Source organism: Aptenodytes patagonicus, chromosome Z (genome assembly GCF_965638725.1).
Source record: "Aptenodytes patagonicus chromosome Z, bAptPat1.pri.cur, whole genome shotgun sequence".
NCBI classification, from domain to species: Eukaryota; Metazoa; Chordata; class Aves; order Sphenisciformes; family Spheniscidae; genus Aptenodytes; species Aptenodytes patagonicus.
In genome coordinates, this window is record NC_134982.1 from 72,620,205 (window position 1) to 72,636,274 (window position 16,070).

Here is a 16,070-nt window from a genome sequence, read left to right on the forward strand (position 1 = left end):
TTTTTATAGCTATGAAAACTATTTCCTTTGTGTCAATTTTAGATGGCATGCGTGCTAGTGTTCATGGAAGTTGACCAAGACCTATTCCCAAGAACCATTTGATAGCTTGCTTTTGCACCAGTCTAGACAATGTAATGCACAGCAAGTGTGTGGAAATGCACTTGTGTAGTAACCCTTAGGTGGTTTTACTGACTCTCTCAATTCAGGTCATCATGTGGCAATTTGGGCTGAGTGTGAAGAGGTGCACATGGGAGAAAATATATGGTTCTTGACACACTAATGGCCATTTTTTACAGTTTTTTCAATGTACTGTAACTAAATGTTCTTGTTTTGTTATCTTGATAATGAGTAACATGTATTACTCTTGTTATGTAAGATAATACTTAAAGTCTTCTTTGTTATGCTTCCGTTGTATGTTGCTAAGACAGAACAGCAAAGAATGACTTTAGCAATGTTTATAAAGTTCTGATGTGTATGGACATCAGTATTGTAAAGGTAAGTGCTACCCCTGAGCAGTAACAAGTAATTCAACTACTCAATGTTTTGTTCACTGATCTGCTTCTGAAAAGGACTTTGGTGTGATGTGTGGACCCAGGAAACTGATGAGAGTTGTTTCCTCTGAGGAATGAACATCAAGGTGGAGTTATGTAAACCTTAATAACTTTGTTTATTGCAGGAGTTGTTCTTACTTTGGGACCAATGTAAAAACACTGAGAGCTGTTGTTATCTCAGTTCTACATAGATATTCCTGCTAAGCTACGGTTAGGTTGATCTAGGTTGAAACTGCATAGCTTTAGGAGGTGGAATTTTATTGTGAATTTGTTTCTACAGTTATCAAATGGTGCTTTCAAGATTGTGACTTCAGACCATGTGAGATGCTTATTATTGAATTTAGGAAAGGGTAGAGACATATGGACTGGCAAAACATCTGGGTGTGGAGGGAGGCTGTGGGCATGGTTTAAAATGGCCTAATCAAATCTATTATGAAATTTATTATGATCCAGAAATTTATTCCTTAATTTCAGAACTTTTTTTAAAGAAAAAATAATTCCCTGACCGTGACAGCAGATAGCCTTTACAACACTGCTTGACAGGTGTCCTCATGTTTCTGAACACGATCAAATCCCCTTTCCCTCAGTAAACTGAGAGAGAAGCTTCTGTTTATAATATGTTTACCCGTGTGGAAGATCAGGGGGGTTAATGTGCAAAAGACCTAAGTTTGTGTAGTGTGTCATCACCTTCTGGTCCTTCTAGGGGCAAAGAGAGACTATACTTCTTTGGAAGCAAGTCTGAGTTGTATTGCATAGATTAGATACTTGCCCTGTACTGATGTAGTCATATGTGTTTGGTATCCTTCAAAACAGAGGAGGAAGCATTACAAGAAATGCCTCAAGCTTAGTTCCCTGTGGATGTCCACAGTCTGGATAAAATGCGTGCTATAAAAATGTAATTGGCAAAATGATTTAGACTTAGAGATGCAACTGATTATTGACTCTACTTTTTGTTTTCCAAGGTGGAGAAAGTACACAGGGGTGATCAGATGGATGGGCTTCTTTATCCTGCTAAGAAAATACCACCGATAGCAAAAAGTGATACAGAGCAAGAAAAGGCATCTCAGAACGTTACTTCTTCAAAAGTAGACCCTTTGTTAAAACCAAATATGGAGACCACACCTGCATCACTTAGCAGTGACTTCAAGCAGAAAGTTGTTAACATCTTGCTGAAGTATTCCAGTGGTCTTTGGGCTAATGCACTTCCCAAATTGTACCAAGACACTTACCAAGTAAAATTTCCAGAAGACATTCTAAATAATCTAGAGTTGCTCTCAGATGTATGTATAGTGGACTATGTATCTGAAGTCCCCAGAAAGGCCATCCTTTACGCTAAACCCCAAAGACGCATTGATGAAAATCTGAATGTCACTGAGAAAGTCCGGAGGCATGATGGTGTGAAGGCCACAGCTGAACAACAGTATGAAGAATCCAAGGACCAGCATCCAGAGAACATAACTGTTCCTCCTCTAATCATTCCATCGGAAGGATCTGTGTCCGTCATGGTGTTAGAACTGAAAAACACCAATGAGGTCCTAATTAGGCAAGTTTGTACTTCAGAATCTATCTTTTTTGCTTTAGTTATAAATCCACATATTCATATTGTGCAGGTCTGCTGTAAGAGAACAGATGAACAGGAGGTTGCAGGACTTTGCTGTTTACTTATTTTGGTAATGAAACTTCAGAATCCTTTTGTTTGTGTGCTTAAATGGAAATTTTCTGAAACTTCTTCTGTGCTGAGCTGATCAGTTCTATCATTAGTTTGTCTGAGAATCAAAGCAGATTTGACTTGCCGTTGGAAGACTTTTTAAAATAACCCTGCTATAACAGATAGTAGTATTCAGCTATTGCTGCAATACTTATTAAAATATTTTTTACTTCTATAACTGACTTACTACTAACTAGGTGTGACGAGTGTGTTCAGATTACACTGCGGTTTTCACTTTTGGGGACAGATGAGCTTCCATCCAACAATAAACTACTAGTACTTCTTGGTTTGGTTGCTAATCAGCCCAGCCTTAGAGGACAGTGTAAGAAGTGGATTGTAGTGGCTATCTTATGTATATGTTATTGTACTGTTTCAGGGAATACCATGATAAGCTTTCTATACTTCATTGTTGGGATAAAACACACAGTCCTAGCAGTTCTTTAAAACGTAAAAAAAACAGCCAAACAAAAAAACCCAAACACTTTTTATAGAGGATATTGCATTTTGAAAATTATTTCAAATTGAGTCTAATCTTAAAAAGTTTTATATGTCACTTCAAATGATGAATTGAGCAACTGTGTAGTAATATACTATATTGACAGCTCCCTCTTTTTTCCCACTAGTTTCTGCAGTTTCAGCTTTCATTAGATAGTTTCAGTCATTCTCAGAGCTCCTGATTAGGGTCGGAATAAGTATGTGTGCAGTTTACTTACAGATCCTTTCACTATGAAACTAATACCCTGTTCCTCATTGCTGGTTGGCAATATTCAACACACTAGCCTTAAGGCTGAGATTTAGATATCCTTTTTCTCTCTAGCTATCAGTAATGTATCAGTAATGTAAAGGCTTCTTTCAAAGAAGCCTTGAACTTTATGTGTCAGTCCACTGTTTAGTTCCCTGAAGTTGTGGAGTCTTAATGGCTGATAATCTGTAGTGAAAATCCCCATACTTGGGGGTTATGAGAGAAATTCTCATTTGAGAATGTTGCCATCATTATTTTCGCTGGGAGCACCATTCCTATATTGTGCTGTTTCTCAGATAAGCTTTTTTTATACATTGCTTATAAATTTATTTTGTATACTGGTCTTACCACAAAGCATAATTTTAAGGCAAGATTCTTCATCCATCATTAACGTTTGTATTATCTCCAGCTGGACAAGTCAATCATTTTAGTGAAGAAGACACAGCTGGAATTGAGTGAGCCGAAGCTTAAAAAAAGAAATACAGAAGGAAGAACTAAGTCAAAGAAAAGAGAGGCTTTATGTTTTAGGTTGTTCCTGTGAGAGCTCTGTTTGAATTTAGTCTAAGACATGAAAGATGATGAAGATGAATAGTGCCAGGAAAGACAGCCAATTTAAGACATGTAATCATCTGTACATAGAAATGCTGAAACAGTTAGACACGATGCATATTGCATGTTTTATATTGGGAAGAGCAGGAACAAATTATCTGTCTCTTACTTCCAGCTTGCTATGCAGGTGGGACTTAACTCTGCAAAACATTTTCCTTCTCACTGTACACGTTTTAATTCTGGCAGCATTGATAACTTGCTGTATATGTGGAGTAACAAATCTTAGCTTTCTAATCTGTTATTTTAAGGATGTTTCCACTAATTATTTGGGGGAATGCTTCAAGTCCCATGGATTAAACTACCGTATGACACTGATGAGCTGAGGGTGATTATGTTAAAATTTCTCCAAAGCAGCAGTTCCCAAATTTTGGACCATGGTTCTTGGACAATATTAAAGTTTCTGAATTTGTCAGCTCTGTGTGGGTACATGGTGGTGATTAGTCGTTTCTTGGCCCTAGACACAGAAATGACTCCTTAGGGTTATCTATGTACTTCATGGGCAAGGTCATTTATCTTCAAGATGAAACTAGCCCTGAAGGGAATAGTTTTTTGCCATGACAAGAAAATGTTCGTGTAGACATATAGGAAGGAAACAATGCATGGACTCACCTTTCCTGTGCATGTACTAGCAGTCACTTTCTCCTGATCTACACAAGAACTGTGTAGCAGCTATTGGTTGATGCTGATTTTTGCAGGATCAATAAAATCAAGATTCCTCTTTCTGTCTTGGGGATGGAGCAATATCTCTTTACTTTCTTGGTATGTGGCTAAGTGTTGTTTGGCTGAAACCTTTCAACTACAGTACTAATTAAGACAAAGCTGGAAAGTTTGGTGCTTTTTCAGTTTTGAGACGTGGTACAATTCTGTAAGAATTCTGATGGAGTCAGAATGAAAGTAAGGTGATAGAAGTACTCCTAGATATTCACTATACATCTACAACAATGTGATTGAAGGCAGAGATGATACGCTGGGTGCTACATTTGAATTCTCACAAGAAATAATTAACTATCACCTTTTATTCTCAACTACCTTGAGTTTCTGTGCTACAGCTCAGATACTTTTTTTTCCTCTTCTTTTATCTTTTTGAATAAACAAAATTTTACACCTTGTTTCGCTATGGAAGTGTACCCCTCTGTTCCTTTCACAATGGAGCAGCAAGCTTTACTTGACATGTGAATTGGTTCCAATTAAGACTAAGAATGGTGCTGAATGCACACTTGCAGTGTCTGGCTACCTGCACATAGATTAGTCTATAACACACTTTTTTGAGGTTGCTTTCCAAGATTATTTTCTAAAGAATCTGAAAATAGTTTTTCAATTGGCTTTCAGTGGCCAAAAACTTCTTCAGTATGATGCTCACCTATTACCAGAAAATAGTGAGTGAGGCAGGAAATTCTGAAAGATTCTACTTTCTGTTAAGATACTCCTACTGTCTGTTAAGTATCTTTATGAAACAAATGTTAAGAAATAAACTTTGAAGTAGCACATAGGTGACTGTTGCTCCATTCCATGTCCATTATGAAGTAGATGAGTGCTTACATAGAAAGAAAAGGACTGTCATTCTGAAAAGCAATATATAATTGGATGGTGAGGTAGCAGGCTGTCTTTAGGAAAATCAGGGTTCCTTGGAATGTGATCAGATTTAACTTAATCTTTATAACAAAGTTAGCATAGTATGTCATAGTACAGTATCTGCACTAATCCTGGGCATATAGCAGACGTTCAGAATAAGCCTAGATTTTTACAGGATGATAATCTAAACTGTGTGGTAGAACTAAGCGGTTAGTTCTAATTAATCACTCTATGAACAGGTTAAAACAGTAATGCTAATACAAATTTGGGAATAAGTTTTCCTTTTGTTTGCTCTAATCTGACTTGTTTCTGAAGCATTCAGAACTTCCCATTTGGAGTTTTCAGTAAGTTTATGTACTTTATTAAAGATCTATGCAACACAAACTGCTTCAGTATGAACCATTAGGTCAGCAACCTAATATCAGGATTGTTCTGAAGGCCGAGAGTAAACAGCACATGGTTTGACAGCTGACTGTAAAGTTATTTTAGATGCCTTGTTTTTGATCAACCTTAGTGAAAACCTGATTAAGCTGGTGTTTGTTAATGACAGAGTAACTTCAGAGGTGATGTATTAGTTCTGTTTTATACTTGATCCCAGATACTACTCTGCTTTTGTGGTCAAGTTGCTTTACGTGATTGTAATAATCATGTAAGAGCTCTTACTAAAAATCTAGTTGAGCATGTTAGATTATACACTGCTGGACCACATTTAGCTGTCAACAAAAGTACTAAATTTTATGTCAGTTACTTTTCTACAGCCCTGTTAATAGGAAAAGAGTTTGGATACTGATGTGCTTAGAAAATGTATATATCCATAATTTACTCATATACATATATGCATATAAATGTTCTTAGGTTATTATTCAGCTTTTTGAAGTTGCATCCTAACTCTTGTGGTGTTTTTGTTTTTTTTTTTTTAAAATACTGTAGGTATGTGGGCAAAGATTATTCTTCCGCCCAGGAACAAATGGAAGATGACATGAAAGCATACTATAGTCAGAACAGTACAGTATCACTAGCTCAATCTCTGAGCGTTGGGCAACTTGTTGCAGTACATGCTGAAGAAGACGCCTGGTTGCGTGCTCGGATCATTTCTCTAGAAGACAAAAGAATAAAGGCAAGCAATTACTTCTTTTGGCATTTGGAGAAAGACTTGAAACAATCTTGTATTTTAGATACACGGTCAATTCCTAAATATGCTGCACTAGCATTCTCTCCTTTCTTGCCCTGAAGTTCTTCTATTTTCGGTTATATGAGAAATTAAGACTTTTTTGAAGTTACGTGATTGCCAAAATTAAATGGTCTTTAAGGTTTTTTCCATAAATAGTTTGAGGTTTGGGGTTTTGTTTTGGGTTTTATATGGGGCTGGGCCCTATAGCACTTTTGTACTGAAAATGTACCTTTGATAGTCTTAGGAGGAATGGGTGTAGTAGCACTATTTGGAGTGGGACAGAGGAAGGGAAAGGGAAGAACAAAATTCACTTGCTTATGGATCTTGTTTGAAGTCTTGTGCTGAAGTATCTATTACATGCACTAAATAGCAAGACAATGAGGAGGATATACTTGTGTTCCCTTCCAGGCAGATCTGGTATTCTGGGAGTTATATGTGGTGTGCATTTTAGTTAAACCCCTTTGAGATTATTTAACTCCTCTGTTAAACTTTTCCTGGGCCAAGCGGACTCTTCTTGCCATCTGCAATGAAACTAGAACATACGATAGAACTGTAAAAAAACATTTCAAACTTCTCCATTATTTCTTGCCTAGTCAAACATTAACGATACCTTTTTATTTTTTGTTTCTTCTCCCGGTTAGGTGACTTTTTACCCACGTCTGCTTAACATACTTCTAAAGTTGATCCATTTCATAAATATTTAAATAGCACATGTATTAGAATTGATTTTTTTTCTGAAAGTTAGTGTGATACCCTTCAGCTGGAACTTGGAGGGCAGTGTCAGAACTCGGTTTTGTTAAAGATTGTTGGGTTTAGAGAAGTGGCAAGGACATTGGTAGCAAGCTTGCCTCTAATTTCTCTCTAGCTAGAGCTATCAGCCAAAAGAAGGCTACCGCTTTATTTTGCAGCATTTGCTGATTATCCTCTGACACAGTGTTCAGATTCCCGTTTCAGTATTTGGTATGCAGACTTAGAATCATAGAATCATAGAATCATTGAGGTTGGAAAAGATTTTGCATGATAGAATTTAGAAAAAAGTTGTAAAAAGCCCTATCAAAGTCGTCTTTCTCTCAATTTAGCTCCAATTATTTGCTGCCAATCAGCAGTTTCCCTACTGGTTTCCTGCATTGCCTGTGGTATTTGTATCAAAGTTACTATAAGCATAAATCAAAATTATTCTCTTAACGCTGTAAAAACAAAAGGCAAAACATAGAATGGCACTTAAATGGTATCTGACTTTTCAACACTTTCAAAACTTTACAAATGAAAATTGCAGCTTTATTACCTTTCTTCATGTGGCTTGAGGTAATATGTGCTGAGTCCTTCCAGTACTGTTCCTATTAAGAGCTGAGATTTTGTGGAACAGTTGGAGAGGATGGTTTTACAGACATCTTGAGAAGAAGGCTTTCCCTGAAAACTCTGAACATTCAAGCGGTGAAATAAACATGAGATCAGTGGCATTATATAGTACTAAATTAGTGGAAAGTGATGTGTCTGTGGCTGCACAGAGAATGTGATAACTGAATACATTTTCCCTAGACTCAAGAAAACGTATTTACAATTATATTCATGATCTTACGCTTTTATTCTCTTTTCCATTATCAGGTATGCTATGTTGATCATGGCTTCAGTGAGTTTGTTGAAAGCAACAGTGTGTACAAACTACAGAAACAGTTCAATTCGCTTCCTTTTCAAGCTGCCAAATGTAAACTGGCAGGTAAGAGAAAGCCAGTGTTGACTATACAGCTTGCTGTTGCACGATTTATGGATTGAAGCATCTTAGTCTGGGAGTTTTGATCCTTGTTTGTAATGACTCTATGTATGTTAGATTTTGTCCAAGACAGCGAGTCTAAGCAGACACAGGTAGGCATGGAAAGAAGGAGAAGGAAGGAAGGATGTGAAGGAGAGTTTTATAAAGAAACCTTGATATTAGAAGACCTTGATATCCAGTCTCTCTGTAATGGAGCTTAGTTGTTTCTACACTTAGCTTGGATGTCTTTGTCCCTTTAATATATGTGAGCCTAAAGAAATATGAGGAAACATTTGCTGTTGTGTGAAGCAATGTACTAGCACAACTCCTTTTTCCACAAATGAGGCACATCTGTTGTGGCCAGGTCAGGCAATATTGCTCAATATGATCCTATTTAGTTATTTTAAAGTGATCCTTCCCCTTTCAGTACTTGCATACTTGCAGGCTTCCTAGACTGCTGGGAATTATTTACCTACCTAAAACCGGTAAGCATTTCTAACCCTTTAAAAATATTTTATTTTAAATATATAAAATTGCCACAAATGAGCTTTTGTTTGTTTGTTTAATACTTGGATGCATTCCTTTTTTCTCTACGCATTTTCCTCGACTCTTTCTGAAGAGGATCTTTTTTTTTTTTACCCCCCCCCCCCGATGGCTTTCTGTATTAAAAAAGTGGAAATTAAGCAGAATGCAAGTAGGGGTGCAGTGCAACTTTCCTGCTACATCCTGATTCTTGGAAAGATTCCTGTTGCAAACACAGACCTGGTTATTATTTTTCCCTTCGAATACACTGATACATAAAAAGTATGGTGTGTCTTACAGGGCTGGAAGTCTTCTGTGATGATCCAGTTCTAGTAAAGACTGTGGAATCACAGACATGCTCCAAGATATTTGCTGTGGAAATACTGGAAAAGAGTGATATTCCTCTTCTTGTTCTCTATGATACTTCTGGTGAAGACGATATCAACATCAATGCTACTTGTCTGAAGGCGTTGTATGACAAGTCCCTTGAACTTCACCTACAGGTACCATTTTCCTGTTTCCTTCTTAATTCATTAAAAATCATTGACTGCTAAGGTCTTGGATGGACAAAAAACAGTACTCAGAAATATGCTAAGTTTGTGTGTGCGGTTTTTTTCCCCCTTTCTTGTCAAAATCTTACCGTTGCAGGTAGATGCACTATATACAAATGTCAGAGTAACCAGTGTTTTCTCTGACGGAAGCCTGTACTGCCAAGTGCCATCTAAAGGCTTGTCTAGACTTTCTGAAATCTTGCAGAAACTAGAAGACTACTTCCATTACAAGGTAGGTTCTATGGTGAGAGAAGTAGCGAAGTCATGTAACTTTTCTTCAGAGTGTACCTATCATTTTCCTTGCACATAAGTTCAAGTTTCTGAGAAAGCCATAGACTACTCAAAAAGGCTATAAATTCTCTTCCTACTCTTTTGGGGTGCATCCTTCAGCGTGAAAAGAGTCTTTTGATGCTTTCTTGTTCACAAGCTGTCTCTAAGGCTTCAGTAACTACTTACAACTTTGTTGAATAGTTAGAACAGTAACAATGGAAACTGCATCAGATTGGTATAAAGCCTGTGGAGATACTGCCATATTTTTTTTCTGGAAGTTTTACTTACATGATGGAGTTGAGGTGCATAAACAGCCTGGCCCACAGCATACCCTGCAAAGTGACAATAAAAGCAGTGTAACCAAGGTCTGTTCTTTTTAGCCTGGCTTCCTTGGGGATTCGATGGCTTTGATCTGATCTGCTGCATATCTTGCCCTTGTACCCTTTGCTTTTGAATGTTGTGGCTAATTTCAACTAGAACTGATGAATAGGAGGCATTTTCAAAAGTCTTAAGTTGCTTTAAAATAGGCATGTGGCAGAGAAGTCTGACATTCCACCGGCCATTTACAGACACATGCAACAACTCTTACTAGACTCGAGAATTTATACAAAAGAGAAGAAATTTTAAGAGAATCTAATTTGTTCAACATTCAGCTGAGCCTTAGAGAATCAAACCATGAAATGCAGATCCTTGAAGGTCCTGTTAGAACTGCTGCTTGTGAAACTACTCTGTTAAAATGTTTTTAGGTGTAGAAGTTGAGCGTTAGACCTGTTGTGGAGCACAGACCATCTGGAAATACTTTATATTGAACGTGTCTCGGTTGTCAAGATTCAGTTTCAAGCAAGCTAAACACTGAAGGAAAGCATATAGAACCCTGAAAGGTTTAGCAACAAAGGCAGGCAGCCAGACAGGTATTTCAAAAGTTCGGATTTTCTGGACAGAGTGTATCTTAGGTTCTTGTGGCTATCAAAGAGAGACCTTGACATTCAGAATCTTTTAATAACAATCTGTATATGGGGGTAAAAGACGCAATCTTGACTTTGCAGCTTATCTTGAGGGTTTTTATTTTGCCTGAGAATTTAAACAAACTAAGCTGTTGATGGGTCTTCAAATGGACTTTCTTCATGTTTTTTTAGTGTAGCCATTGTCTTGTCACATGATTTAGGATCATCATGGTGAGTGTCACCCCATGAGACTCTCATTTGAGTCAGTAATAAATTTAGTTTGTTAAATTATGTCAACAAATTATGTGTTCTAGACTATAAGGTAGGAGCTTCTTCAATTGTCTGTCACAGCTTTAAACTGCTCTTGCTTTTCAGAACATTAAAGTAATGGTTGGTGATTTCATATTCTGTGTTTCCAAATGTGGCTTTTTTCCCCTGGCAGTTTATATTCTCTCAGTTTCCCTGTAAGATACACAGCTTGGAATTAAAGCTTTACCGATTGGGGAAGCTTAAAACAACGTGATAAGAAATGCTTCCGAGGCTGGAAAGAGACTTTGTATTTGAAACAGTGTTTTTGTTTCTCAGAACTCTTTATTCCATGTGTGGCTTTTGAAATGGTTAGTTGAGTGCCAGATAGTAATAGCTCCATGCTTTTTAACTTCTGTTTTTATATTTGCAACAGACGCAGACATCTGAGTTTAATGTATCGCTACCTTTCTGTGGCAAAATCTGCTTGTTTCCTTCCAAAGGAAAATGGGCACGTGTAGAGGTAAGAAGTATTCAAAGAACAGCTACATAGAAATGGCTCTTCTTTTTGATCAGCTAAATCTGAAGCCTTAGTTTCTGTGAAACTTGTTATAGTGTATGTGTCACTGTTGTGTTTTTAACCTCAAAATGATGCTCTTGCCTTCTTCTTTCAGATAAGAATTATTCACACTAGACGGGCACTTGATGTGCAGTTCATGGATACTGGAACAGTTGCAACTGTAAAAGTATCAGAGCTTAGAGAAATCCCACCACAATTCCTGAGAGAAGTAATTGCAATACCTCCTCAGGTATAAAGACATGTTAAAGCTAACCTATGCTAGATTTCTTGGCAGGTTTGTAGTGCTCCTACTTCAAGGTTTATGTAATGAAATTTTGTTTTGTTGCATAACATTCGACATTGGAGTGTATTTCATTGTACATCTTTGCCTGAAATAAATCATAATGTAGTCCTATGTATTGACAGGATGTTGTGTATGTGTAATGGTACTGGTTTTGCATATTCCTCTGTCTCTTTCTGTTTGTCATACATTATTGAATCTGTCAGCATTAATGAAGTTTGTGTGAATAGGAACTTGTGGACTAGTTTCCATATTACTAAATACCTTGTATACTTAATTCTGTTCTTAGGCTATAAAATGCTGCCTAGCAGATCTGCCTCCTAACACTGGCATGTGGACTCCAGATGCTGTACTGTGGCTGAGAGACACTGTAATGACTTGTCCTGAATTTAGCATGAAGGTAAATAGTCAAAATGCCTATGTGACTTGAAATCCATAGGCATGTGGAAAGAGCATTGAAATAACAACTCTAGAAGCTTAACCACTCATCAAATTGATTTTTGTTATAGAAGTTTAAAAGTTTGTAGCCAGCTCTTGGACATAAATTCTATACAAAGTCCTTTTCTTAGGACATTTGGCATAAAACTTACTTGCTTAAGCCTATTAAAAGCTTCTCTTTTACCCTCAAGAATTTAGCAGCTTTCACATTAGCCTTTCACATTTTGCTGTCCTAGTCCAAATACGCAGCTAGAGTTATTTTACCGTTAAGAAAGAAACACAGTTGTTAATGTTTCACCACGTAAAAAGATACAACTGTTGAGTTAATCTTAAATTATTTTTATGCCTCTTGTGAGCATAGCTTTTTCTCCTTCTTATCTTGGAAAGCAGCTTTATTTTTTGTTTGCTTTTTCTAATCCAGTGTGATTTAGTATATGCTACTGTATACTTAGAATTTCTGTTATCTTTGCGATAAAATTATTTCCGCTTGCAATGTATCCTATCCAGTTTAATTAACTGAAAACACCCTTCTAAAGGAAATCTATTATTAGCTACAGACTAAAGAAAGCTAATTTCCTTTATTGGATTCCAGATACTGACTGTCACAGCACTTTGAAAAAGTGTTTTGTAGCTTTCCTTTACCTTTTTGCTTGCTTTAACACTGGAGACCCTGTAGTTAAAACATAGCACCTCTTAGTCTGGGACTTAACGACTGTTGCATCTGGCTTTTCTAAACATGCTTTTCCAAGATAGTTTGAGTTTGGTACTAATTTTTGCTGGATTAAATAATAGGCAACAGATGTATGCTTTAATTGTGGAAAGTTTTTATTCCTGGCTAGGAAAATCAACAGAAGAATCTGTAAAGAAGTGTTGTATACTTTGTCAAATTAAAATTTCAGTGCTTTACTATCAATAATGCTAGCATATCTGATGTTAAATAGGAAATATTTTTATGTCTGTGCTTGAAAATTATGCATGATACAAACCTGGAAGCTTTTTTTAATCTTTTTTTTTTTTTTCATCTGTAATTTACTAGACTTCATCTCCCATAATGACAGAAGGAGAATTTTGAAGGATTAAGTGTTAATATTAAATACCATTACTTAGTTGTTTAGATATGTATGGACAATGGCTACTGTTCTCCTGAAACTAGAATTGTACACACAGTACTGAGATTGAAACTGTTGCACAGAAAAAAACTCAATTTAAGCTTTGTATTTGCTTTACATTAGTGGAATAGCTGCAAATGCTCTTTTTAGCTGCTGTGAGTTGCTTAGTATCCAACAACTTCATTAACATATTTGAGGGGACCTTGAAAATACTTCTGTGCATATAGAATGCAATGAACTGTTGCCGCTTTTCTGTTAAAGGCTTTAGTCTTCTGTACATAATCAGATGTGCATTTAATAGTTATTAACTGGAAGTTAAACTGTATTTTGTTTTCCAAGGTGGTTAAACAGGATGGTTCAAAGGGAAGTGCACACGTTTATTTGTTTGCTCCAGAGAATTTCCCAGACATGGATCATAGCGTCAATCGACAGATCAAAAATGCAGACTTGTGGAAGCATCAGAAAGATGTTTTCTTGAGTGTTGCACCCAGTGGGACTAGCTCCACAAAAGTGACAGGTGATGCTGTTTCAGCTCTACGGTTAACTAGTGGAAGGCTAGAGAAGAGTTTCTCTGATTCAGCCAGAGAACCCAGCAGTGCAGTGTCTACCATTGATATGCCTCCACCTCTACCCTTGTCAAAGACTGGTGAACTCATGGATGTCTATGTCTCGGTGGCCTGCCATCCAGGTCACTTTATTGTCCAGCCTTGGAAAGAGCTACATAATCTGGAAGCCCTAATGGAAGAAATGATCCTATACTACAGCAGGGCAGAAGAGAAACCTGTGAACATTGAAAAAAACAAGCTGTATGCAGCTAAAATTGAAAATCAGTAAGTAGATACTTAAAAACAAAATCTTTGAAGGCAAGCGTAGCTCTGCTAAGCCAGGCAAGCCTAGCTCTGGTTTGCATTGCTAACAAGGTGGCAGATGTCCAATGATATCTGAGAGATTAAGGGAGTAAATGAGGTTGCAGTCTCTTCATGCTTCCAGATTGTAGTTGGAAGAGTTGACTTCTATTCAGGTAATACCAGATCTGGGAAGCCTGAGACATGTTGGTTAAGATCTTTTGGTTGTCTATTATTTTTCTGATGCCTTGACAGTGTGTGAATACGAAGTCAAATTGTCTATTCTTGTTCTCCCCCTTTTTAGGTGGTACCGGGTCATAATAAAAGGAATTCTTAGAAATGGGTTTTTGTCGGTATATGAGCTGGACTATGGTAAACATGAGTTTGTCAGCATAGAGAAAGTACAGCCACTCATGGATACGTTTAGAAAACTACCTTTCCAAGCCATAACAGCTCAGCTTGCAGGTAGGTAGTAAGCATTTACAATTTTTTTTGTTAAAGTCTTACATCAGTGAGGATACCAAATGAACAGAAATGTAAAGTGGACAAAGCCAAAGGTCAGTGTTGTAACTGTTTTTTGCTAAAGTAAGCATGTACCTGCTTGCAAAAACATGCTTAATGCCTGCATGTTTATGTCATCAAAGTAGCTCTGCTTTTCTTCTTGACATAGGTGGTGATGGTTCTGTTTTATTATTTGTTTTTTTATTTTAATGCAGCACTTTTAGTTACCATGTACAAAACTGAAGATTGCTTAAACTTTCCCAGCAGCTGCTTTTCATTGTCATAAATACCTATCATTTAACGTGTGTGATGTCTAATATGCAAAGGACACAGGGCAATCAAGACTAAATGTTTTTTGGATCCTTAAACATAACCCATTATGAAGTGTGAAAGTTTGTTATATATCTGTTGATAAGAACTTATGTTCTGATTATCCTAATCTACATAAAGTTAGAAACTAGATGCTGAGTTTCTGGAGAAGTATTTCTTATATATCTTGCCCCTATTGTAATTTACTGTTTTCCAGTGCATATTTGGAATCCAAAGTTGCCTGAAATATATTGGTGTTCTCAAACAAACAAAAAAATTCCACAAGGGGGGTGGGGGCTTTCAACAGACTTAAGTAAGATTAATTTCCTTGAGAATATGGGGCATAGAGAGTCTGCATACATCTGATAGAATTAAAAAAATAACATTTGATCTCTCCTTGCTGTCTTCTCTTTCCTTTTCCAAATTTTTCTTTCATTTCTGCATTGCTCTGAGATGTATGCGTCTCTTATTCAGTTGCTGCTTTCTGCTGCTGTTTGGTCAGCACTAGTCTAGACTTCAACTGCAGAATATGCTTGTCTGAGGTGACAGGCCACAGAGTTGGTGCTCTGATTCTAGGTTGCCTTTAGTGGATTGTCTTTCCTGCATAGCCTGTGTGATCTTGGGCGTTGCTTTAAACTAGTGATGATGGATGTATTACCAGCAGGCTGGGGTCCTAGGAGTGCAGTGCTGAAATGAAGCTGATTTCTAGCTGTGTCTGTCTGCTGGGGTAGTACAGGATCCGGCTGAGCAAGCCTGCAAGTCATCCAATTTTCCTGCTTTACAGAAATAGCTAGTTAAGTTGGCCTCTGAGCTGCTTCATATTGTCAAAGCGCAGGCCAGCCGAGCCCGGAAGACCGGTAACTATTGTCTTGCTATTCTTCCACTTTTTCCTCTCCTTTTTCATGTCTGCTACCTCTCAGTCTCTGGTCTATTTTCTTGTAAAATCCCATTTGCTTCCTCACCTGCCTTTCCTAGCATTAATTACCCTTTCTTAACTGTTGATGAACTGTTGACTTCTCATTCCTTCTGTAACCTGCAAGGAGCTGTGTTCCTATATTGTCCTGTCCTATCAGTAGCAAGCTCCTGCTAACAATAAAAGCAAAGTGTTGTCACTTTGCTGTTTTGCTTCTTTTATCCATAAGCTGTTGTTTGGGTATTCATGCATGATATTTGAGCCCCTTGTGTCTAGATGCTGTATACCAGCGGTGGTCTGGGGAGGCTGAATTCCAAGTCTGCAGGAGCCTCCTCTTTCTTGGTGGATTACAGCCTTATTGAAAAACCTGTTTGGGTTCTAGCATCACATCCCTGATCAGGCTTGACTTTGTGGGATGCTGTTCTCAAAAAAATAGCGGCAGTTGTGAGGCATTTAGGT

General features: G+C 37.4%; 1 protein-coding gene across 9 annotated transcripts in view; it reads left to right on the top strand.

Moving 5' to 3' along the window:
- Positions 1-16,070, top strand: part of TDRD7 (tudor domain containing 7) — a 68,245-nt gene that overhangs the window by 33,948 nt on the left and 18,227 nt on the right. For all 9 annotated transcript variants that reach the window (XM_076363298.1, XM_076363290.1, XM_076363289.1 and 6 more), the window contains 10 exons: positions 1,514-2,094; positions 6,113-6,299; positions 7,959-8,070; positions 8,926-9,128; positions 9,274-9,408; positions 11,073-11,159; positions 11,311-11,445; positions 11,786-11,896; positions 13,383-13,873; positions 14,193-14,353. In XM_076363298.1, the coding sequence (XP_076219413.1) occupies positions 1,514-2,094; positions 6,113-6,299; positions 7,959-8,070; positions 8,926-9,128; positions 9,274-9,408; positions 11,073-11,159; positions 11,311-11,445; positions 11,786-11,896; positions 13,383-13,873; positions 14,193-14,353 (2,203 nt within the window). The remainder of the gene's footprint in view (positions 1-1,513; positions 2,095-6,112; positions 6,300-7,958; positions 8,071-8,925; positions 9,129-9,273; positions 9,409-11,072; positions 11,160-11,310; positions 11,446-11,785; positions 11,897-13,382; positions 13,874-14,192; positions 14,354-16,070) is intronic.